This window comes from Peromyscus maniculatus, chromosome 3 (assembly GCF_049852395.1).
Source record: "Peromyscus maniculatus bairdii isolate BWxNUB_F1_BW_parent chromosome 3, HU_Pman_BW_mat_3.1, whole genome shotgun sequence".
NCBI lineage: Eukaryota > Metazoa > Chordata > Mammalia > Rodentia > Cricetidae > Peromyscus > Peromyscus maniculatus.
The window spans coordinates 74,335,243-74,360,424 of record NC_134854.1 but is presented as its reverse complement, the minus strand read 5'-3'; the positions used below and the strand labels follow the sequence as shown (position 1 = coordinate 74,360,424).

Genomic DNA, 25,182 nt, shown 5'->3' with positions numbered 1-25,182 from the left:
TTCTAGTTTACACTTGGTCGGTGAATAGTTAGTGGTTAAACTCAAGTCTTGTGGTTTAAACTTAATGACTTACTGAGTTATAATAATCAGAGTAAGCAGTTAATTTAACACTATTTGATAATGATGCAATATAGGTAAATCAACGGTTAGTAAGAGCTCTTGGACCTTGTGAACTAGCACATTTATGAACAATCTGTCCAAAAAGGAGCTAGAGTGTGATAGTAATATATGCCCTTGAGCTCACCACGCAGCTCCCCCCACCTCATACCCTCAAAAAATCCAGGGTTTGAGAAATGTCTTTTTTTTAAGTTGGACTTCAAAGTAAAATTGGTATTACACAGCTGTAAGAAAAACAAGTTATTAAAACAGTAAAGGCAATGCCCCAAAAGGGAAAATCAATGGTAGTGGCGGCTCATGGAAGATATGGGACTAAGTGTGTGGCCCTTAAACGGCTAGCCATACTGGAGGAATCACTGGAAGTGTTCTGCGTGTTGTGCACATAGCTTTTGGATACCTTGGACCTGGGAATCTGTCATATTTGTGTCACTGGGAACTGAATTTGGGTCCTGTGGAACAGCTCTTATTACAGAACTTTATTAATAGTTAAAATTTAAAAAATTTGTAGGCAGTGTAAGGGCAACTTGAAACAGTCGGTTCATTTAGCATTCTGGCCACCAAAGGTCCCTGGGCTCTGGGAAAGGGCCTTCACATGCTGAGCCCTTTCATTGGGAACAGGGCTTTTATCATGAAAACTTAACAAATTTGGAAGGAATCTTGGGTATGTTTGGTCTCTCCACATGTGGCTGGTAGGATGACCAGTGTGTGTTACAAAGGGACAAACTTGGAAAACCTCTAAGTTCACAAAACATTGCTTCTAAGTCTGGTCAAGATTTAGCACACTTAGGCAGGAGCTATAGTTTGGATCCATAGACTTAAAATAGTGTGGAATTTGGTGGGCAATGAAAGTACCATGTTATCCTCACTTTTCCTTATTACTAGGCACAATCAATTAAATTTGGAGGTCAAGGCTGAACCTATCCTGTAAAGAGGGCAGAATTTCCAAATGGTGTCTCAAACGTGTAGACAATCTAGTAGACAATTTTATCTCTCTCTGGTCATAGTAGTAGCTGGTTGCCTGGTCACCCCCAGGAGCTGCTGGAAAATGTAACAAGATGTATTGGAAGTTTTACTTTAAATACAAATCATTGGTTTATGCATGTTTGTCTATATTATGTCTACTATATTTGTAGAGTGCTGGGGGTCCTTCAGAAAAGCAGCCGGTAAACACTTACCATTCCATCTCCACTTTTGACTGGTGCTATTGATTTTTACTTTGCTGTCATGCTAGGAGGATCCTTATTCTAACACTTTCATGTCCTTTGTAAGTGGTTTATACGCCTGATGTGAATAGACGAAGCATTGGTTCACATGTCTCACATTCAGCGTGATTTACTACCACATAATATGGATTAAAATCTGTTAACACGAAGCATTTTTTGACATTTAAAAAAGGAGAAATGGTTGACTCACTGCAATGGCTCACTGCTGGGCAATGTATTGTTTCCTTGGAACTGGGGTATGTCAGCATAGCATTAAAAATGTATCAGAATTTGACAGGTTGCACTTTGTTATAATCTGAACTGTTATGACTCATTTTAATTTCAAAGATCATTGGTTACTGTTTCATTTTTAAACATCTGAATTTTAAGATGGTTGTTTAAGCTCAATACCTGAAAGTTCAGAATATTTTAGGCTGCAAGGTCATCATAGACAAGTGCTGCTGCCATATTTCTCAATACAGGTATTTGCATTGCATCTGGATCTTAATGTTAACAATATGGTTAACAAACTATAAGGCTGAGTGGGGTTTTTTTTTGGGGGGGGAAGATGTGTGGATAAGGCAAATTTAATTTGACTTGTTGAAATAAAATTTTTATAAATTCAAATATAAAATTTATTTTCACACTTTTACAAGTTAAATATTGAAAAACACCTTCAGAAGACACGAAAGGCTAACTTCCATTTTTGTAAGCATCTTAAAACTTTCCCATGTGACCAAGTTACTAAAAGGTGGTTTTAAAAGTTCTTGGAGATTACACGAACGTGTATTTATGAAATTTAGTGCAGAAGTGGTTCATGAAAATGTGGATTCTCCCAACTTCACAGAAGCATAACTTTGAGACTTAAACATTTATCAGTAAAAACTTTTAACATGTATCCTTAACTGAATGATTCAAGTAGCAGTAGTTTTAAAAATCTTAGAATAGTTTGATGCGGGTCACCGGAGTCTTGTTCAGTTTTTCCTCCCTCTCTTTCCCTTTGGGGTTTCCTTTTTGTGGACTGATGTGACCAATTCTTTGGGTACAATCAAAACAGTTCCATCATGGCTGTACTGAAGTGCATAGTGGTTTGGATTCACTGGCCTACCTTGGTCATCTCTTAGGATACTGAAAACATCGTGGTAGAGGTTGTGCAGCTTCTGTTTCATTATGTCAATAGCTTTGTTACATTGAGCCAACTCACTCTTGAGGGCTTCCTTCTTTGTTTGCAAGTTACAAATATCATCTTCTAGATTTAAAATGATGTCTAGTTTACGTTTACGACAGTTCTGAGCAGCAACTTTATTTTTTCCTCTTCGTCTGATGTCACGGATGAGAGAAACTTGTAAGTCTGTCAGGTAGTGCCTGCTTAACATGCTGTTGAAAGAGTCAACAGGCATTCGGACAATTTCTTCTACTGAAAAGGGAATATGCAGAGCTTTAGCACGCTGTTCATCACGACTCAAGTTTCTATCTGGGTCGTTGAGGCACCCAGTGATTTCTTGTGACTTCCCAGATTCAAATGTGGGCTCTGGTACCCCTGGCTGTAAGTGGTAAGTGTGGTCATGAAATACTTGCTGACATTCAAGATCCTGATGGAGGCCAGACACAGTCCTATGATCCATGTGGTAATGTTTATGGGGTTCTGGGTAGCAGCCTCCTACAGCACCTAAATCATGACAGAGACACTGAAGGTCACTACTATAACCTATAGCGCCATCGTACATACAGTGAGAACTATATTTAGTGATAGAGGTGCTGTTGTGACTTGAATTTATTGAGAGCCCAGAATCAGAGTCGGGTTCTTCAAAAAGTTGAGAAACTTCCAGTGGACTGAAACCTGTGGCCAATGACATTAGGTTTATTCCATCAAATATGTTTGAATCGAGGTCATACAGGAGATCTTGGCTTGTTACATTCCTCACTTGATTGTCAACAGGTGGAAGAGACATTGCGGGAATGGCTTGCTCAGAATTGGTATGAGAATTTAACTGTAGAAATGGTTCTTGTGCCTGTGAAGTCTTTGCTGCTGGATCTCTTCTAAAGGTGGTGTTGGGATGCAACAGCATGGCTTCATGAAGATTGACGTCATGGCTTATTGCATGGCTCAAATTTATGTTATGTGCTGAGGGATTCAGACTTCCATTGACACTGCTTAGAAAAGGTGGAATGTCTTCCAGCGAGATGCCCTGAAGAACAATAACACTTATTTCAAAAGGAGTTCAACCATTATCTTTTATCACATTCCTTTAATCAAATTTATCTGTACTAATATGGATATACTATTGACTATGAATAACTTATTTGGGATACAATATGTGATCTCAAATCAGAATATGCTGTTGTACCTGGGGAAAAGGGGTCTACTGAATAATCAGAGAATTAAGCTGATTATCATTAAGTCTTGTAATTTGCAGCTATTAATGCCTTTGGAGCCAAAATCTACATTGTGAAGGTTCAAGGAGAAGCTCATGAGCAGTCTGGCAAGGAAAGATTCGTAAATGCTATGAGGAAAACAAAGAACTAGTGTGAGTGGTCTAACTCTCACAAAATGGTGTGTGATTACATTCTCCAAAGTGATTGTTTCTTTGAAAAGCCTTTATATTTAATGTACTTGGCAAATTGCTATGTCATCCAAGTAGAAGCATCGCTAAATCACACAGGTCTGTTTTTTTGTGTTTTTTTTTTTTAAACTGAGACAGGGTTTCCCTGGATCTTGCTCTGTAGACCAGGCTGGCCTCAAACTCAGATCCACCTGGCTCTGCCTCCCCAGTGCTGGGATTAAAGGTGTGTGCCACTGTAAGTAAGATTACTTTTACCTCCAGGGAGTGTTCAGGCTGTGATGAAAGCAGTTGAAATAAATCTAGAGAGAAAGATGGATTGGACCAATGTACGTGGCTCTATATATAAACAGAAAATGTACACCGTTAGAAAATGACAATTCCCAGCCCCCCCCCCCACTTTTTTTTTTTTAAAGAGGAGCTTATGTAACCAAGGCTGGTTTGGAACTCATGCCTCTGCCTCCTGAGTGCTGGGATTAAAGGCATGCACCATCACCATGCCCCAGCTGGGAAAGCTAGACTTTTAAAATAACTTTTCCTAATCTTATACTCTCATTTTAGATTGAGAATTCAAAAAAACGGGGAGAGGAGACACTTAATAGAGCTATCTTTTTAAAACAAAGTATTTCAAGCTTTATTTTTCTTAAGTGAGAATTGATGGTCTTCTTATCAATTACACATTATCTGCCCTGCTTTGGGTGTTTAGTATGTTTCAGCAAAATTTGGTCCGAACTGCCCTTTGTTTTACATTATAGCTCCCTACTTTATCTCAGTATGTAATGAGTCTACCATGTCTAACTGTGTTTAGTTACTACAAGTAATTCAAAAAGTTTCTTTCCTGGGAAAACCAATGAAGGAATAAGAACTGGTGCCATCATGCAAGGGGAACTAGTAACCAATAGCATGAGGCAATAGAGCATTGCATGGTAAGTGAAAGAGCACTGGGAACAGCCTTTTCTTTGGGTAACTGGGACACTAGGGCTGGTGGACTCAAGTCTCTTTGTATTTTGAGATGGGGTCTTGCCAAGTTACCCAGGCTCGCCTTGTCACTGGAATTATAGGCCTGTACCATGGCTTCTCAAGCTTTAGAGTGAAGCTCTAGGCTGATGAGGGTTGCAGCTGGAGAGGTTAGGTAGGGAGCAAAGGTAGAGTGTTCTTCCTTAAAATGCCAGCAAAAGAGGCTCTAGGGAGGCCATTTCCAAATTGTTAAATGTCCCCTGCAATTAGCAGGTGTCCGAGCCATATGGTTGGACAGCCATTTAGTGGTTTAGAAGACCACCTGGAAAGGGAAGGACATTCTACTGAATATTCCGAAATCTTAGAAGGACCATCTGGGTGCAAAAGCCAAGTGCCCTAGCTTTGGAGGTATGTGTTCTCAAAGAACCAAACATGAAAATGTCTATAAATACGGAACAGTTGCTCATAAACATCGAACAGTTTTATATGTATCCCACCAGTAAGAGAAAACACTGCCCCTAACACCTCAACAACTGCTACACTACCATGACCTGAGAGTGTTTAGTTTCCACTCCTGACAGTGCTGAGGATTGAACTAGGGCCTTGTGGTGCTAGGCAATCATTCTACCACTGGCCTGTATTCCCAGCCAACCAGAGGGATTTCTTAATCTGAATCTCTAGAAGCCATGACCCTGGCCTAGGTCTCACCCATGGTATAAGAATGAGTTCCTATCACTGGAGCAGCCTGGAAGAGAGGCAAGAGTAGGAGTAGGGGAAGAGAACAATCCTGATTTCACTGAACAAAAACTCCTGCAAGAAGCTGTGTCTGCAGAGACGGGTTGGCTGGTTAGAACTGGAGCACTGTGGAGAGACTGCAATGATGCGGATCCATGAGCTAGTTACCTTATCTTGGGCTAGTTCTAGTCCAACAAGAGCTATTCTTGCCCACCTGTGTCAGAACTAATACTCGGTGACTAACGGATAAAAAGCTTTTGAGATGTATTAAATTAGCAGACCACTTCCACCAACCCAAAAAAGCTCACATCGCATCTTGGTGGGCCTATAGGAAAGCTGCCCTTATCTCACTGCACCTGCTTCCTGATGGACCTACCAATGTATTTCAGACCTGTCTCTATATACACTTTGAACATGGAATTTGGGGTAACCTAAATCTGTGTTCCTGGGCCATGGTCACTCAAAATGACTCCAGAATAAACTCGCATTCTCTTTTAAGAAGAGGACTGTGGTTTTTACATCAAGTACTCCACAAAGTCAGGTTCTTGATGTAATGTTACATGGTGATGAGGGCTGACTATGGGCCAGGGCATGTACTCTCCATCCTCTAAGGATTTTCAAGACTTGAGCCCCAGGTTCCACCTCCCTAAGAGACAGGTACTAGACCTGGTCATGGTGAAGTCAACCATCAGAGCATTGGTGCTTTGCAGATAAAAGTGTCATGTGTGTCTGTGAACCTCCAGGTCATCTCTGGAGCATCTATGTGCCAAACTTGTGGCTAGAACCATCTGGATCTAAGTCAAAACCAGAGTATGGCCCACATGAAACCAGAGGAAGCACTGACTACAGAAAGAACCAATTTCTTCAACCTGGTTCCTAGAGTTCACCCTGTTCAGCCAAGAGAAGTACAGAGAGATGTCCTCCAGGAGCCTGGACCTAGCCCTAAGTGAGGCCAGGGTATGAAATGGGCTATTGGGTACCAGTGATTTGGTCCAACCCACTGGCAGACTGAAGACTTGGGTTTGAGCTTTAGTGGAAATTGAGGGAAATGTTTGTAAGGTTGGTCCTTTGTTTGGTATCCCAGACCTGCACAGTCTAACCTGGATGTTAGCTCTTTTGTTTTTCAAGACAGGATCTCTCTGTGTAGCCTTGGTTGTCCTGGAATGGTCTGTAGACCAGACTGGCCTTGAACTCAAAGATTTTTGCCTGTCTCTGTCTTCAGAGTGTTGGATTAAAGGTATAAGCCTCTACTGCCTGGCTGCCAGCTGTCTTTTATCCCTTGTCTTGACAAAAACAAATAACAGAACTACTAGTTAAGTTTTGTCTTTAACCAGAGAAAATCAGTCTATGGGCTAATTGTAAGTACAATGTGTGTGCGTGTGCGCGTGTGCGCGCGTGCGCGTGCGCGTGCGCGTGCGCGTGTGTGTGTGTGTGTGTGTGCGCGCGCGCACGCGCGCGCACACACACACACACACACACACGCTTACTTTTAAATGTTATTTTCTTACACCAGATTTGCTGAAGACATACACACAGAATTCATTAACAACACAGTCTTCACGGAAAGGCAAATGGCAAGCCTGGAATCTTCTGCCACACTCACCTCATTCATGGATTCTGGGATGGTCTCTGGTTCCCAGTCAGGTGCATCTGACATTGTGTTTTCATCTTTCCTACCCGGCTGTAGCGATTTCACGTGGGCTGTCGCCTCTTCCTCATCTTCCTCATGCTGGGAACTGGGACCCACAGCTTCGCACTTTTCTTTTAGTATATCATTCTCCTGTAAAAAACACCCAAAGTTCTGCTAAGCAGAAAACCATCATCCACAAATAGGAAAACTCTTTAAAAGCCACATTTGTCATCAGCTGAGGCTGGCACTTCATCATTTCACTATCAGAGGAGCATTTGATCCTAAAACAAAGGTCAGCCTCACACCCTGCCCTTCTTCTGGACCCAGGACAGTCTAATCTGTAGTTTTTATTTAGTTCTCAGTTGAAAACAGATCAAAGACATAAGTTGGAAGTGAATACTTATCAAATGTAGTAATGTATGTAGAAAAATCCGGGAAGCAGTATTTTTAAAATTATATGCTGTGTTCTGTCTGAAAGGCACATGCAGTGAGGACAGGTTGGGAAAGGGTTTGATTTACTTTGTAGACCAAACGTGTATTCCTTTTACAATCAGAAAAACTCTATTTTTATTTTTGGCTTAGATATTTCAATTTCACTTATTTACCCAGAAGACTCCTTCCTGCTGTGAATTTACTTCATCTAGGAAAGTTTTTAACTAGTGAGAGGATTCTTCAAAAGCAGTCAACTGTTACCGTGGAGCAGGCACTATCTACGGACACTTTCAATCACAACACTGAAAGGCCGGGCATATTTCGCTGAACTGTAACATCACCCAAACATCTGTTTTCTGTTTCTTTTTCTTTGTGAAACCAAGGTCTCACTCTGAGACTTAGGCTGGCCTTACTCCTCCTCTTCTTCTTCTTTTTTTTTTTTTTTTTTTTTGGTTTTGTTTGTTTGTTTCTGAAACAGGGTTTCTCTGTGTAGTTTTGGTGCCTGTCCTGGATCTCACTCTGTAGACCAGGCTGGCCTTGAACTCACAGAGATCCACCTGGCTCTGCCTCCCCAGTGCTGGGATTAAAGGCGTGCACCATCACGGCCGGCTGGCCTTACTCTTGCTGCCATCTTCTGGCTTCAGCCTTGACCCTCAGCACTGGGATTACAGACATGAGCCTGTCCCATCCCCCGCCCCTTTCCTTTTGAAAGACAAGATCTCTTTGTGTAGCCTAATCCGGTTTTGACCTCGTGACTCATGTTTTAACCTGCAGAGTACTGGGATTACAGGTACCTGCCACCACTCCAGGATGGTTTTCTGGTTTATAGGAGCATGATGTTAACAGGTTTAACTCAAGGGTCCAGCTCCCCTCCAACACACAGAAATCTGAAAAATGTAAATGTCAACCAAACAGACACCTACAAATGCTAGGAACCGGGGTGTGGGGATGTGGGACAGGACAGAAAACCAGAGGCCCACGTGGTTTTCTTGACCGAACCATGTGATATTCCGCTTTCCCTCCAGACACGGAGGTGTCTTGTTCCCCCAGGGCGGTCATGGGCATGCTTCTCAGGATGCTGATGTTCAGGAGTGTTTCCCACTGCTTTCTTCCCTTCTGTGGCCTGGTGCCTCCTAGCTACAGAACCATTCCCTTGGGCCCATATCCCTCCATAGATTCCATACCATTATTCTGCCCACCTTTATGGGAAAATTCTCCAAGAGCGATCTGCACTCAGTGTGTTCTCTCTCTAATCCATTCCAACGAGGATTTCTGTTCCCAGCACACTACAGAAACAGTGTGCCAAGGTCTCCCACATTTAAAGGCTCTCAATCCTTATATCTGACCCCATCAGAAAATTCTGACTTAGTTACCACTGCTTCCTTCTGGCACCCCAGCACCCCGCCTTTCTTCTAAGTCACCAGAGACTTCTAAGGGTTTTTTTTTTGGGGGGGGGGGGTTAGAGACAGGGGTTTCTCTGTGTAGTTTTGGTGCCTGTCCTGGATCTCGCTCTTGTAGCCCAGGCTGGCCTCGAACTCACAGAGATCCACCTGGCTCTGCCTCCTGAGTGCTGGGATTAAAGGTGTGCGCCACCACCGCCCGGCCTCCTAAGTTGCTCATTCTTGATCCTCAGATCTCTAAAATGGAGCACCATCCTAAGGCTGTGTCCTCAAATTCACTCTCTCCAAGTATTATCATCCCATTTTTTTTTTCTTAGTTCTCTCTCTCTCTAATATAGTAAAGATTTGTTTTCTATTTTTTAGGTGTATGGGTGTTTTGCCTGCATGTATGTCTGTGCACCTCATGTGTGCCTGGTGTTCATGGAAGTCTGTAGAGGGTGTTGGATGCCCTGGGGCTGGAAGTTACAGACAGTGGTAAGCCTGCATGTGGGAGGTGGGAATCACCTGGGTTGTCTGGAAGCTCAGGCAGTGCTCTTAGCCACTGAGTCAGCTCTCCAGCCCCTCTGTATATTTTTCAAAGCACCTCTAATGCCAATACTTAATTTTTTTTTCTGTACCATTTAGCACCAGCTATATTTATTTGTTTGTTGTCTGTCCGCTAAAATGGTAGTTTTTCTCTCTCTCTCTGCGTGCACATGTGCACCCATGCAAATGTACACAGAAGCCAGAAGAAGGCGTTGGGTGTCTTGCTCCCTATCCCTCTCTGCTTTATTCCCTCACTGGACCTGGAACCAGGCCAGCAGCCATTCATCCCCAGAATTCCGCTCTGTCTCTGCTCCCCACAGCACTGGGGTTCTAGGTGCCCAGTGGCTGTGCCCAAATTTTTACATGGGAATTTAAATTGAGGTGTTCATGTTTGCAGGACAAACACTCTTACTCTCTGAGTTTTCTCCTCAGATCCCCAAATGGTAGTTTCTTTTTCTTCTTTTTTTACTTGTGTTATTTTCATTCATTCATTCATTCATTCATTCATTCATTCATTCATTCATTCATTCATTGGAGACAAGGGTGTCTTCTCTACATAGCCCTGGCTATCCTGGAACTCACTATGTAGAATAGACTGGCCTTGAACTCAACAGAGATCCACCTGCCTCTACCTCCCCAGTGCTAGGATTAAAGGTGTGCATCACCAAGCCCAGCACAAAACAGTAGTTTCTTGAAGGCAGGGACTCTGTATCTTCTACCTACTCCAAAGCCTGTCATTTATTGCCCCTCAGCAAATATCTATTGAAGTCAAATCTTAGGCACAACAATCCTTAGACCTCAGCAGGAATCCTTCTAGATTGTTCTTTCCTGCAATTACAGAATCATAGTGCAACCAGGTGGTGGCGGCGAGGCCTTTAATCCGAGCACTGGGGAGGCAGAGCCAGGCAGATCTCTGTGATTTTGAGGCCAGCCTGGTCTACAGAGCAAGATTCAGGACAGGCACCAAAACTACACAGAGAAACCCTGTCTCAAAAAAACAAAACAAAACAAACAAACAAACAAAAAAGCCAAAAAACAAACAGAATCATAGTGCTGATTTCTCCAAATTGGGAAGTGCGGGGGTGTTGAGGGGTGTGGGGAGTGTGTGTGGGGTGTTATTGAGCCTCATTTATTTTACTGCAAGGCTTCTTTTGTTAACCCTTAATACTGGAGTCTCAACAAAGCTGATTTTGTTTGTAAAACCACTGTGGTTGGACAGAGCCTATAAAATCTGTAATGTATGAGGTAATTCAATATACAAGAACACTCACACAAATATGCAAACAGAAGGCCATGCTTATGACATCATGCACAGCACATACAGGCTAGGTCAAGCCCGTAAGGAAACTGATTAGACGAACAGGAGTCTGGGAAGGCTGTGTGTGTTGGGGGTGGGGTGGGGTGGCTACAGAGTGACTGGGCTGGTGACAAATGTATGTATGACTTTCTGGAAAACTCAGGGAAGAACTTAAGTTACAAAAATTCTGTATGACCAGAACAGCACTGCAAGAGGTCACAGTTGGTTAAAATTGGGGCTAGCGAGTTGGTGCCACGGTGAAGAGCACTGACTGTATACTTCCAGGGGACCTGGGTTCCATTCTTAACATCCACATGGGGACTCACAACCATCTGTAACCCTCAGGGGATCCAACACCCTCTTCTGGCCTCTGAGGGCTCTACACGAACACAGTCTAGACTTACATGCAGTCAAAGCACTCACACATGGAGGGGATAACACACCTTTAACCCCGGCACTTGGGAGACTGAGGCCAGCCTCCGGTGAGTTCAAGGCCAAATGTGGTCTACATACCAAGCTCTAAGCTAGCCAAGGCTACATAGCGACATCCTGTCTTAACCTCCATCTCCACCCCATAAAAGTGCATGTGGGGGACCCTATCGTGATGGTGGATCCCAACTCACTGAATAAGGAGCAAACAAAGGGGCAAACGACCAAACGAACAAAAGTATAAAACGACCAAATGAGTGTGTGTGTTTGGGGGGAGGGGGGGGAATCTCACGGTAGATTACAACTGAAAACATGGTGATGCTAAATATAATGAAAAGACATTTAAAGCGTCTCAGACTGTCATTCTGTAGATTGCTTGTTAATTACAAAAAATAACACTCCAGAAGAAGCCTGGCAGACACCATCTTAAGCAATGGCCAAGTCTATCATTATAATCTGGAGAGGGTCGCCATGTACCCTGTTATGAAGGAAACAATACTTACTATGGTTTTTCTGTCAAAAATCATTCCAGAATAGAGGTGACAGACAGTGTGTGGCTGGTTAGATGCTAATGGGGACAGACTCCGAATACAGACAGATAAGACAATGATCTAGGTTCATAATACATTTCCTTACTCTGGAAATTGAGTACAGACAAGCAAACAAAAATAAGCCATCACTCCTAGGAAACACACAAATGTATCCAATATTAAGTAAAGCAATGGCTTTGATTCACTCTTTACATATGTCATAACAAAAAAAGAGTTATGTATTTATACATACAGATAGTTATTAATATAAAGTCAAATGGGAAAATTAAAATCTGAGTAAAGGACATTATTTAATATTCTTGCTTAAAATTTTGAGATTTTTATTTCATGTGTAGTTGTGTTTTACGTGCATGTATGTCTGTGCACCATGTGTGTCTGTGCCCACAGAGGCCAGAAGAGGGCATTGGATACCTTGGGACTAGTTGTGAGCCGCCATGTGGGAGCTGGGAATTGAACCCAGGTCCTCTGGAAGAGCAGCCTGTGCTCTAACCACTGAGCCATCTCTCTACCACCATCTCATTACCACCCCTTTTTTTGAGACAGGGTCTCACTATGTATATGTCTGACGGGCCCAGAACTCGCTCTGTAGACCAAGTTGGCCTGGAACTCACAGAGATCCACCTGATTCTGCCTTCTGAGTGCTGGGATTAAAGGAGTGTACCATGACACCCAGCTCTTGCATGTTTTTTAAAGTTTGAAATTATACTTATTTTTATTATTTACATTTGTATTAAAATTTGGGGTAAAGAATTACCCTAAGTTTAGCTGGGTGGTAGTAGTGCATGCCTTTAATCCCAGCATTCAGAAGGCAAATTTATAGACCTAACCAGCATGGTCTATAAAACAAGTTCCAGGACAGCCAGGGATACACAGAGAAACCCTGTCTGGAAAACAAACAAACAAAATAAACAAAACAAAAACAAAAACAAGGAAAAGAAACAAAGACTCACCCTAAAAATCTCTATATGGCAAAATGACTTTGGCAAAGGGTTGGCCCAGAAGCATGTCTTCTACAATGATGCTTCACGGTGGTTTGAGCCGAAAGTACCCATGGGAACTGCTAATAGGTCGGTGGCCTTCAATATTCTTTTAGGGTAGAAGCCAAATGGCCTTTGTGAAGAGTAATGAGAAGTGTCAGCTAATAACTACACCAGTGGACAGGCCGTCCTTTCAAGATTCGGTGACGGGAAGGAATAGAGACATGCATCAAGACAATACTTTGTGTTCTGAAGATGAGATAAGCTAGGGCAGAGGCAGGAGAATTGCCACAAATTCCTGGCCAGCCTGCAGCACATTCTGAGAACTACTGTCAAAACCACCAGTAGCAAAAAGGAGAAACAAAACCCTACAACAAAACCAAGGGGCTGGGGAGATTCCTCAGCTGCTAAGAGCACCTGCTGCTCTTACAGACGGCCAAGGCTGGATTCCCAGCCCCCACATGGTGGCTCACAACCATCTGTAACTCCAGTTCTAGGGGACCCAATACTCTCTTCTAGCCTCTGAGGGCATCAGGCACACACATGGTGCACATACATACATACAGGCAAAACATGCATACACGTGAAGTAAAAAAATTAAGCAAATCTTTAAAAAAGAGATTAAAAAAAACCCAAAAACAAAAAACAGAAAAACACCTGTATAAATAAAACTCACTGATCTCACTATGTAGCCTAAGCAAGACTTGAGATCACGATCCTTTTGCCTTTAGGTCCCAAGTGCATGCCAGAACACCCAACAGCTACGTAAGATCTGGAAGGCAGGCAGAAACACCTTTACTGATGCTGTCCACCGGACTAGGAGTGAATGCTTCCTCTCACACTGGGGAGGTGTTTAACAGGCATCCTCTCCGAAGATCCTTGTGTATTCTCTCAGCTCCTCCCTGACAGACAGCCTGTTAGGGAGCTAAGAGGAAAAGGGATCCCAAGCCGTGATGAAGAGAGGAGGGAGCACCCTAGGTTTGTGGGACACACATGAAGATGTCGTCATCCCCCACAAGGAAAGACTAGTGGCAGCTGCTAGAGACCCGAGGCACCCTGCCGAGAGATCTCTCTCCCTCCCTTGTGGTCAGGTCATGCCTTCCCAGGCACCCACATCCTATGGCTGAAAAGGTTGAGGAGGGAAGAGGCCAGGCCACAGTGGGGCAGTGAGGACTGGTTCTGATGTACACGGCTTCTGTGTGCCCTTTCTGTCCTGCACGTTCAACTTGGTCTCAGGGTCTGCTTCCCAGACAACCCAACTTGGGCTGGCTAGTTCTGCCTCTGGGCCTGCGGGAGGAGACAGAGATGGCGAGAGGCTTCACCGTTGCAGCGTTTGTACTTACAGTCAAAAGAGCCCGCTGCCTCCATAATGTAATCTGTACAGCTTGCAAAGCCCAAAGTGGCCTGGTACTGGGAAGTTCAGCTCCAAGCTAACTGAAAGGATCTACCCGGGGCCAGCAGCTCTGTAACCTTGGACCACTTGCTAACCTCTCTGACCCTCAGTTTCCCTAACTCTAAAATGAGGGGATATTGTGGAATTCGAATTTTAAATAGTTGGGGAAATGTCCTTTCATCTATTTCAAGACACACGAATCACTCCTTTCTTCAGCTTCTGACCTGGGAGCCTTGTGTATCTTGCGAACAGCTGCCAACACCTCATCTGGCCTTCCAAGAGAAAGCGATGCCCTCCCTCATGGGCAGCATTATGACCTCTGTTTCCCCCTTCCCGGCTTCTCTCAACTTGCTGGCTTGCGGCTGAGGCACAGGGCTGTCTTCTCCATGCCTGAGGTCTGTGGCCCATGCTCTTAAGGCACAGGCAAGTTAAATCTGCCACTAAGTTACTTTTATTTGTATGTAGATGAGATTTACCCTAGTGGGCTGGAACTCCACTAAAAAAAAATAAATAAATAAAAAAAGAAAGGTCCCATGTGTGTCCCAGGAAGCCAGCGTAAATGTGTGTGGGGAGAGCACTTTATGTGATTCTCAGAGCGCTGGTGTTTGCAGAACTGCCCACGCCATATCTCACTCTCATTCTGTAAGGGACCACCAGAACCTCGGCTCGGACCTTCGGACCAGACTGTCCCCAAAACGTCATGATTTTATCTTATGGCATTTGGCCCATCTTATTTGGGCCTTTTCTTCCCTAATAACATCATGTGGCCTGTTTACCTCTGTCACCCAGGAAAGGAGCAGCCTGGGAGGGAAGGTTTTCTTTATCAGTGAAGAGAAGTGTGAGGGGAAGCTGGGCTTGTCTTTGGGAGTTCTCTCTCTCCCTTCTTTCCTTCCTTCCCTCCCTCCTTTCCTTCTTTTTCTCTTGTAAACTCTCTGAAGACCCGTCTGCTGGCAGCTTGGACCAGTACCACTGTACTGAATTTGGAGGGTGGAGCGCTTACCCCCCCTCCCCCATTCCCTTTGAGCAGTTGCAGCTGGCCTAACCGGCCCTTCCTTTTTCTCACCTGGGGGAGGAGTGAAGAGACCTGCTTTGACTTTTAGGGTTGGGTGAACCTTCAAAGACAAAGAACAGAGCACTGTCTATGAGTGGGATGACATCAGAGGGAGCTGAGAATCCTGAGGCCTGTCTCTAGGCTGCAGGCAACCCGGAGTCACCCGGCCTAGAGAGAACCAAGGAGCCAGATAAAGACAGCCTGTGTCCTGCTTGGCCTGGGTGGATTTTAATAGCAGTTTACAATAATTACAGCTCATGTCCACCGAGCTCTCACTGTAGGCTGCGCGGCCATTACCTCATTTAAGCTGCTCCACATTCTGGCAAGGTATGTACTGTCTACATTCCCTGTCTACACAGGGAAGGAAACTGAGGCACGGAAGCTAGACAACCAACCTTCTGTCACACAGTAGTGAGTGACAGGATTTACATTTGGTGGTGGGCATTTTCATTCCATAGCCAGCTAGAAGCCCGGGGCTGATTCCTTCCTTCTTTCTTTTCTTCTTTTCTTTTTCTCTCCCCGCCCTCCTCCAGACAGGATTTCTCTATGTAGCTCTGGCTGTCCTGGAACTCTCTCTATAGACCAGGCTGGTCTCAAACTCAGAGATCTGCCTGCCTCTGCCTCCTGAGTGCTAGGATTAAAGGTGTTCATCATCATCATCATCGCCTGGCAGTACTGATTCTTAATGACCATCTAGATCATGCATGTGTCCCTGAAGCTCACCCTTGCTGAGCTGGTATAGGCAGGAGCTACAGACAGTCAGGACCCTCTGAACAGACAAGGTGAAGGTGGATGGTGGGAAAGAGGTTTGTTTCCCCAGGCTCCATTTTCTCCGCTTGTAACATATGTTAGGAAGTTTTAGCAGTAAAATTCGAGGCATGCAAATCCACTTCTGAAGGCCCTTGGAGGAGGCAGTGTGCCAGCGAGACAACAGCAGACACAGCTAAGACACAGGAGCCTCATATTCAGTGTGGCTAACTACCAGGAGAAGCACAAAAACAAACAAACAAACAAAAACAACATCAAAAAAACAAAAACAAAACAACAGGCCAACTTTCAAATAGAAGCCTTAACAATTCAAAACACAAGGACGCAAGCCCCAATTCCCAGGATCCTTTTCAATGGAGCAGTTGCTCCTGCGTGCAGAGTGTTTAGGGAGGTGAGAGGTGTGTATGTGTGTGTGTGTGTGGGGGGGGTTCTTTTTTTTTCTTTTTTCTTTTTTTGGTTTTTCGAGACAGGGTTTCTCTATGTAGCTTTGCGCCTTTCCTGGAACTCACTTGGTAGCCCAGGCAGGCTGGCCTCGAACTCACATAGATCCGCCTGCCTCTGCCTCCCAAGTGCTGGGATTAAAGGCGTGCGCCACCACCGCCCGGCCGGGGGGTGTTTCTTTATTGTCTGTTTATTTAAGTAGCCCAACTGCTCCTCCAAATGCCAGCTCTCATGTAGCCCATGCTGGCCTTAAACTCCTGATCCTCCTAGCTGAGATCACTTCCTGGGTGCGGGGGTGATAGGCGGGCAGCACCTTTGGTGCTGGTGCTGAACGAAGGGCTTCCTGCATCCTAGGTGTGCCCTCTACCAACTGGAGCTACACCCCCAACTATCGATTACTCTTTCTTCACAGTTTTGGGGCTAGAACTGACATCGGTGTAGATGCAGACACCCAGCTATTCACTGTGTCAAATGGAAGCACATGTGTAACTTGTATCCCAACCATGACATGAGATACTTAAGAAAGTTCTCTCCTGCTCCACACACACTTATGAGTTATTTGTGTGGGTGTGTGTGTGAGTACGTGTGGAGATCACAGGACAACTTGTAGGGATCAGTGCTCTCCTTTCAACATGTGGATCCCAGCAATTGAACTCAGGCAGGAGCCTTTCCTCTGAAAAGCCATCTTACTGGCCCCTCATCATTGCTATTTATTTATTTGCAAGTAAGCTCCTCATCCCCCAGTCCATTCCACTCTCATCCGGAGAAATGTTACCTGGAATCACCAAAGGAGTTTGGGAAATTGGGTTTCAATTTGAAAACACCTCTCTCCTGTCTGCCCCTGGGGGCTGGCCTCTTGTGTAACAACAGCTCCTTGGCTATCTAAAGTTGGCGACCACATTCCACCAGTCTGATCTCAGCACTGACGGCCCAGTTCACACAGTAGGAGTCCCCAGTAGGGACGGAAGAAGTCCTTCCATGCTGAAGTAGATTCTGTATGGTCAGACCGTCTTCAGCAATCTCCTGGAGAGACAGGTTTCCTGGGGCTTTGACGTGGAGCTCATGGCATCTGTCAACATACAGGAACAAAGCAGAGCCTTTAACAGGCCACTTACTCCTCACAAGACGGCTCCGAAAAAGGACATTCATATTCTCTTCTCATCAATTTGGAAAGCCAGGTCTGCAGAGCTCCCAGGAGGAGGTGGAGCCGGAGTGTCTGTCAAGGCATCCAGTGTCTGTGGACTCAACTGAACAGGCTATTTGTTCTGGAGGAATCTATGGACCTGGTTATACCAGCTGATGTTAAGTATCTTCAGTAATGGAGCAGCTACATCCAGTCAGTCGAAGGACTTCAGGAGCAGCCCCGAGGCTCCTGGGAGGAGAAATCCAGCACGAGCCTGCAGCGTCCCCGCCTCTGGTGAGCTGCCAGGGCATCCCGCTGTCCTACCGTCCGGATTTGCCAGTTCCTACAGCTGTGTTGGCCAACTCCTTGATTTGTCCGAGTGTGTGTTTATTCATTCAGACTCTGTTCATTCCATTTTCCCAGCAAAGCCCGGCTGATAAGACGGGAGCCCAGCTCCAGTCCCTGGAGGCCTCCCAAGGCATGGCCACATTCTGCCAGCCACCACCTGCTACTCAACCAAATCAACCGGGGCGCATGCCTCCGCCACCTCCAGCTGCTCGGAGATGTAGGAGTTTTCACAAATCCCTCACAGCTGAGGCGCCATTCCCTTACCAGGCTGCCCTGAATGGGAGAAGATTGTTTTTCCCTTTGAAGTTTCCAAGTGGGTGGGGGGTGTGGTTTACTCGGTGCTTAGGAACAGCTCTGTTCCAGACAAGGTCACCACTAACTTGCTCTATCAGTCTAGGCAGTCCCAAATCTTGCCACGGGAGCCAATTACAATGACAGCTTGAAAGTCTGCTCTTCAGGGTCCCCACTCACTTGAGTGGATGGCGTGAAGTGGTCAAGATTTCAGAGCTGACCTACTTTCTGCTCCATGATCTGGCCTTGAAGGACCCAAAACTCATCACGATCATGACATCGACGAAGGGCAAGCCCTCCAGAGTGACTCTGCAGATGTGACAAGCTGCACCAACCTCTGCTCCAGGCCTTGGGCAGACTGAAGGTGAACCTCAGCAGCCACACTCCAGATCAACGCGGAGGGTGCTAGAACGGCTCCAGGGCGCAGGGCCGGCTCAAGGGGGGAGGAGATGCCTTGTGGATGGGTGACAGCCGAGCCAGGTGGAGAACTGAACAGTGAAGAGGAATAAAAGGCTGGTATTCCGGGCAAAGATAAGAGGGGCAAAAGTGATCCTGAGTTGTCTGGGGAAAGGAAAGGAAAGGAAGCAGGTCTGGACTGGGAAGTAGGTCACAGGCAATTTATCATCAGGCTAATAGTTCAGCAAGGTCGGTGTCACCGTGGCCACACGTGGGGAGCCTGGAATGGCAAAATATGGAACTGGAAGGTAATGAGGGGCGGGTGGAGGTGCTTGAACGGAAGCATCATCTGCAGCAGAATGAAGCGGAGGGCAGGGGACTCTGGGGCCCTGCCAGGACAATTAACAGTGGCTGATCCTGCTAAGAAGAAGGACCACAGCACACAAACGCCCCTTCTCATTTACCCTCCCCAACAGCCCTGTTAGCACCCCTTTACAGAGAAGAGAGCCCAAGGTTCAGAGAGGGTGAGGTGTGCGCAGCAGATGTCATCATCACACAGGCGCTGGTGACAACCTAGATGGCCTGGCACAGTGCTAGCTAGCACCTTGACCCCTGGACTGGCCCGCCCCAAACCCTGGGCCCTGTATACGGGAATCCTACCATGTGAGCTAAGAGGCAGGGGGATGGAAAGGAGGGATGCCTGAACAGATACGTTTTTCTTCTGTAACCCACCAGAAACAAACAAACAAACAAACAAACAAACAAACAAACAAACCGTAGTCATGACAACGGCTTGAATTAAGGGTCTCAGGATTGCACATCAAGCCAGCAAACCCCATCCTCAGCAGGACATACCAAGTCCCACCACAAACAGACCGACTCAGTTTCTTTTCTTCTTCTCCTTCTCCTTCTCCTTCTCCTTCTCCTCCTCCTCCTCCTCCTTCTTCTTCTTCCTCTTCTCCTCCTCCTCCTTTTTTTCTTTTGTTTTTTGAGACAGGGTTTCTCTGTGTACCCCCGGCTTTACTGGAACTCGCTCTGTAGACCAGGCTGGCTTTGAACTCACAGAGATCCGCCTGCCTCTGCCTCCCTTGACTCCCCTCATGCTGGAATTGTGCACCTTTCCCATTTAAGGAGCCGAAGTAGACCTCTACAACACCCACTAATAGCACAATGAAAACTCTACTGTGAGGTCACACTGCCACCAAAGAAGACTATGCCTGCGCCACGGCTTAGTGAAGTGTGACCTCTGACCTTCCCACCTCGGACCAATTGCAGAGACATAGGAGATACTATTGATTTTGAAATAGAAATCAAATTTACTTCATAATCAGGCATGGTCTTTCTCTCCCCTTCATTCTTCGGATTAAATATGGACTCTATGTGCTTCCATGACTGAAGGGACCTCTCCTTGTGTAAGCCAGGGTGCTTGGTAGGGTTGCTCACACAGCAGAGGGGTTCTGGGACATGACAGGTGACACAGATGACCACAGCCAACTCAAGTTTCCAACAGTTCTTTGAAACGCTGACATATATTCAACTCCACAAAACTGTTATCTTAGTTTTTTTTTTAATTATTCTCTTTTATGTGTATGGGTGTTTTGCCTGCATGTATGTCTACACACCCTGTACATGCAGAGGCCAGAAGAGGATGTCAGAGCCTCTGGAACTGGAGCTATAAATGGTTGATAGTCACCATGTGAGTGCTAGGACCCAAACTTGGGTCCTCTGTAAGGGAAGCAAATGCATGCAGTGTCAGAGGCAAGATGAGGGCATCACTTGGAACTGGAGTAGCAGAGAATAGAACCCGGGTCCTCTGGAAGGGCAGCCAGTGCTCTTAACCCCCTGAGCCATCTCTCTAGCCCCCACAACTTTACTTCTTGAGAAGCCCACACTTCCCTGAGCTAAGCATGGGACGGGCTCCATCAGTTGTAAGTGAATGGCCATGGTTATGAAAGGGAGTTGTCAGCTCCGGGGAATTCCAGAGTCCGTTTTCAGAATTATTAGCCCCTCTAAGAAGGGAAATCAAAGCAAGACTTTGTTTTAGATACTCTGAAAATCTCCAGTTCTAAAGTGATTCTGCATATGCATAGAAGTTGTGAGAAATGATACTCTAAAACCAGAATCTTCTGCAACTCATATGTAAGTCACTGGAATTATCTATCAATTATCTAGTTCTCCGCCTACATTCCTACCAATCCTTCACATTCAGTGCCTAATAGGCAAGCTGGATCCAGAGACAGGCAAGTCCAAGGGAGAACAGTAAGTGGGGACAGGTGCAGATTTCAAACGAAGGGGAAAGGAACAAATGTAGTCCAGGCACAGTGCTGGCTAGCTGTCATAGGTTGGGTGACACTTCATCCTAGCTGTCCCTGTTAGTTGGCCCAATGCTCCAGGGAAACTTCACTCTTCACTTTTATTGAGACATGGGGGCTTGGAGTGATTCAGATAACCCTCGGGAGGAACTGCTAAGGTCTAGGTAATTGCAAAGACTGACATTATTTCTCTAGCCTATATTACCCAGAGTCATAGTCTTCATTATGAAGGCACAACCTGCTTTTTATTTTACTATGTTTTTTAAAAATAATTATTTATTTTTACGGGATGTGTTGGGATGTTTTGCTTGAATGCAGCTGTGAGCACTGTGTACATGCAGTGCCTGCAGAGGTCAGAAGAGGGCGTCAGATCCTCTGAAACCGGAGTTATAGATGGTTGATAGCCAGCATGTCAGTGCTAGGACCCGAACCTGGGTCCTCTTGGCAAGCACAAACAAGGCTCACAACCACTGAGCTCTATCCCAGCCCAGAACCTGCTTTTCAAAAAACAATCCAAGCCAGGCATGGTGAACACACACACACACACACACACACACACACACACACACACACACACACACGTAATCCCAGCACTTGAGAGGCTAGGACAAGAGGACTAAGTGTTCAAGGGCAGCCTGGTCAACAATACTCAATAAAGCTAGTTGTGGTGGCTCAGGCCTGGAATCTCATCACTAGAGGCGGGAGGGAAAACCTCAAGAGTTCAAGTCACCCTTGGCTACAGAGCAAGTTCAAGACCAACCTGGGATACATGACACCCTATCACAAAACCACCACCACCACCACCACCACCATCACAAAAAAACCAATCAAACAGATAACAAATAAACAAATCCAGCACCAGAAAGCAGTTGTTTTGCGGCCCAGAGACAGGCTGAGTCAGGGCCTGATTCATCTCATCCCAGATGTATTCTTATGGAGAGGACCTGAGTACAGCCCACAGAACTTAATTTACATACCGGCCTGGGAGACAGAAGACTCGGGTTCTCAGCCCACTTCTGGCATTAACTAATGTATAGATTTAGCCAAGTTCCCTGACCTGGGTTTCTTTTCCTGAAGTACAAATTGGACATGTAAATGGCATCACCACATCAGCGCGCTGGCTCCTACATCTGGAGTCCTCAGCAGCTGATCACGGCCTGATTGAACAGAACCAAATCCCCTCGGCTACCATTGTCCGGCAGGTGCACATGCCAGCGCAGCCAGAGAGGGCCCTGCCCAGAGAAGTGTTGGGGGGTTGGTGGGAGAGCGGAGGAGATGGGACCACAAAGGCTTTATTGTCTCTTCTAAGGAACAGGGACTCCAGGTCCTCCATGTGAGGACCAGCGGCTGACACAGAGGGTGAGGGAAAGATGAGAAGAGCCTTGATTCTCAAGCCTGAACCTTGATTCAGAGTTCACCTCCCCCATCGCTTGCCAGTTTTCTTACCTTGCATGAGTTTCTAGATAACCTGTGTTTCAGTTCCCAGGCCATCAGGTCTGCCTCGAAAACCAGCCCACCAGTCTATATAGGTTATCAGCCAGGTAATGGTAGGAAGAAGTTCTCGGAGAGAAACACCTCCCTTCCCTTCAAAGGCTTGTACACTTAGCAAGCCACAGGACATTCGGCCGAGAGAGGTGTGGTACCACTGTGTACAGAATCTGCCTAGGATTTCAAACCCACACTTGGCAGGACCAGAAAAGGTATAGGGGCAGCAGGTGGCCCTCCTCAGGTGACATCCTTCCCCCCCACCCCACTTGGAGTTCAGATCTGTGGAGTGGAATAGGGCGTGGCTTCCTGTTTGTTCTAACCAACAGCAGCCTACCAAGACTAGCACCAACCCCCACCCCATTTGTTCCCATCTCCGGGAGGAGGAAGGGATCAGATCAGTGAATCACCAGCACCTCACGCAATGACCCCTCCAAGAAAGGGTGGAGGAGCCCGTCAGGCAACTGCCTACACAAACAGGGTGATTCTAAAGAGCCGCAAACAAACCAGTTTAGCCCCAATTCCCATTTTGCATAAGACAGCGCTTCACAGAAACATCCTATGAACACTTGTGGATTCAGATCAGGGACGTCGAGCTCTGGGCCTAAAAGGAAGCTCGGGGAGGCAGCTCTCTAGATGCAGAAGTCTTTCCAGTTTTGGTCCATAGATCTTGGGAGAATTGTTTTGCTTTTTCTTTTTTCTTTCTTTTTCTTTTTTTTTTTTTTTTCTTTTTAAGTTCAGCTAAAGGGGAGCACTGGCAACCAAAGGGAACTTGCGTGTCCCAGCAAAGAAGACGTGTTTTGTGTATGTTAATAAGGGATTTCACACGTTCCATTAGGGAGGATTCTTAAGTGAGGGGGTGGATGATTAGATCAGAGGGACCAACTGCATTAAACACTGTGGCTCCTTATCCCACAAGCACAACCACAAACAGGCTACAGTCAGGTTAAATTCAGGGCGAGGGCGCTGCCTTGGCTTGGTGCGCGGTTCTTCAGAGAGATGCGCATCTCCTCAGAGGCGGAGGCCTCTTCCAGACCCTCTAGTCCCGCACAGGTTCCCCATCAAGGTGTCTTAATGCACTCGGGGTACTGGTTAAAGACTTTGAACCAAACAGCACCACCCCCTCTCGCTTCCCCATTACCAAACTACCTTCCACAGCCATCAAACACAAGAAAGGCGCTCTCCGCACGCAAATCGATTTCATCCACTTTCCTCAAAATCAAATCCCAGCACTCACCTTCTTCATTCAAAAAGAGGCGGGGCAGAGTTGTCCCGCAACCTACAACTACCTAGGATACGAAGGTGAGCGCGGGTGTGGCCTTGCCTAGCCGTGGCGACCCTAGAGCTCGGGGCCAGTCCTTCCAGCCCTGGGTAGACGTGCCACTTGCTCGCGTCCCTTTAGGTTACCTGGCTCCCGCGTCCGCCTGTGTCCCGCACCTGCGCCGTCGGTTCCGCCGCCTTCTCCTCCTCCGCAGCCAGAGGGCTGCTGTGAGCCTCTCGGGAGTCCCCGGCGCCCGTGGGTGCCGCCTGGCCGCCGTCTCCCACGGCGGACGAGGCGGCGGTGCCGAGCAGCCCGTGGGCCCCGTCTGCGTCCCCGGTCGCCACGCTGTGCACTAGCCACGCGTCCACGCGGGTGCGGGGGATGAAGGGGACGCCGAGCGCGCGCACTTCGCGCAGTAGCGGGCCCTTGGCAAGCAGCTGAGGGGAGTGTCCCCAGCCTCCCGGGGCCGAGAAGGGGCTAGAAGACGAGGCGGGGCGGGTGGGACAGAGTGGGAGCAGCTCTTCGCAAAGTGCGGCGGCCGGTGGCGGCAGGCCGAGGTCCAGGTCCACGGGGAGCCTAGCCAAGCTCAGCAGCAGCGTGAGGTTCAGGAGGCCGCCGCCCGCCCACCACGGCTTCGGGAGCTTCATCTCCCACGGCGCGCCTGGGATGCGGGCGCCCACCCGGCCCGGCACTGCAGCCGCCGCGGTGGCACGTGCGGGACCCTGTCGCCAGCCCCAGCCGGGAAGACAATGGACCAGGGCGTACAAGGGGCCGTCGCAGCCTCACCCCAGGCAGGCACAAAGGCGCTCCCACGGCTACCCGCACAGTGCCTGGCGCGGCCGGGGATCCGGAGAGGCGGAGGAGGAGGCACCTGCAACACCCAACCCTCTGGGCCCGCCCCATTGCCTGGCCACGCCCCGAAATTAAATCCCGCCCCCAGTCAAGCTTCGCCCCGCCCCGGACCACAGGCATCGCCCCTGGGACACGCCCACGTCTGTCCTGGGCTCCAAGCCTCTTTATAGGAGCGGACTCAAGGCATTTTGGAATAGAAGCGATTTAGGGATCCCAGACGTCCCTGGCAGCCCCGTGGTAGTGAGCTGGACCAATCTAGCTGAAAAACTAGCGGTAGAAGTGGAGGAAAGTTCGGGGAGTTGAGTGGGAGGAGACAGGATGTGCAAATTAGGGGGAGAGTAGCTGGACAGCATGAAAAGCCCATGTCGGGACCACTGATCAGCCGGAGGGTTAGAGAAGTAGACCTAGTCCGGCGTGGTGGCACAGCTTTTAATCCTAGTATTCAGGAGGCAGAGTCAGGTGAAATATACAAAGTCAGGAATTGAGATACACATTCCAAGCCTTTTCGATGAAAGAATATTATGCAAACACACGCACATAGGAATCGACACCTTCAGAGTCTTCACTCTTCCCTAGACGTACTCCGCAAATGGCTAGTTTTCCCTGATGACATCCTTTGCTCCTTACCTGAGAGCTGAGAGCAACACC

At 46.9% G+C, this 25,182-nt stretch overlaps 1 protein-coding gene across 2 annotated transcripts; it reads right to left on the bottom strand.

Annotated features, from left to right (window-relative positions):
* Nucleotides 1-1,930: 1,930 nt before the first annotated feature.
* Nucleotides 1,931-24,573, bottom strand: Nfe2l3 (NFE2 like bZIP transcription factor 3). Of its 2 annotated transcripts, XM_006982192.4 has the most exons (4): nt 23,829-24,573; nt 7,176-7,352; nt 4,139-4,219; nt 1,931-3,508 (listed from the first exon to the last, which is right to left on the bottom strand). In XM_006982192.4, the coding sequence occupies exons 1-4, from the start codon at nt 24,327-24,329 to the stop codon at nt 2,294-2,296; spliced, it is 1,974 nt and encodes a 657-aa protein (XP_006982254.2). In that variant the 5' UTR covers nt 24,330-24,573; the 3' UTR covers nt 1,931-2,293. The 2 variants fall into 2 exon arrangements, with proteins under 2 accessions (XP_006982254.2, XP_042129260.2); XM_042273326.2 differs by lacking the exon at nt 4,139-4,219 and having other exon boundaries at nt 2,152-3,508; nt 23,829-24,481.
* Nucleotides 24,574-25,182: the final 609 nt, after the last annotated feature.

Bases quoted from the DNA above. Each gene is read 5' to 3' on its own strand.
- Nfe2l3 (XM_006982192.4), bottom strand. From the start codon at position 24,329: ATGAAGCTCCCGAAGCCGTGGTGGGCGGGCGGCGGCCTCCTGAACCTC. The intron at 7,353-23,828 runs GTAACCTAAAGG...TGTTTTTTACAG, and splicing joins CAGGCGGACGCGGGAGCCAG to GAGAATGATATACTAAAAGA. The intron at 4,220-7,175 runs GTGAGTGTGGCA...GTTTATATATAG, and splicing joins TCCCAGAATCCATGAATGAG to AGCCACGTACATTGGTCCAA.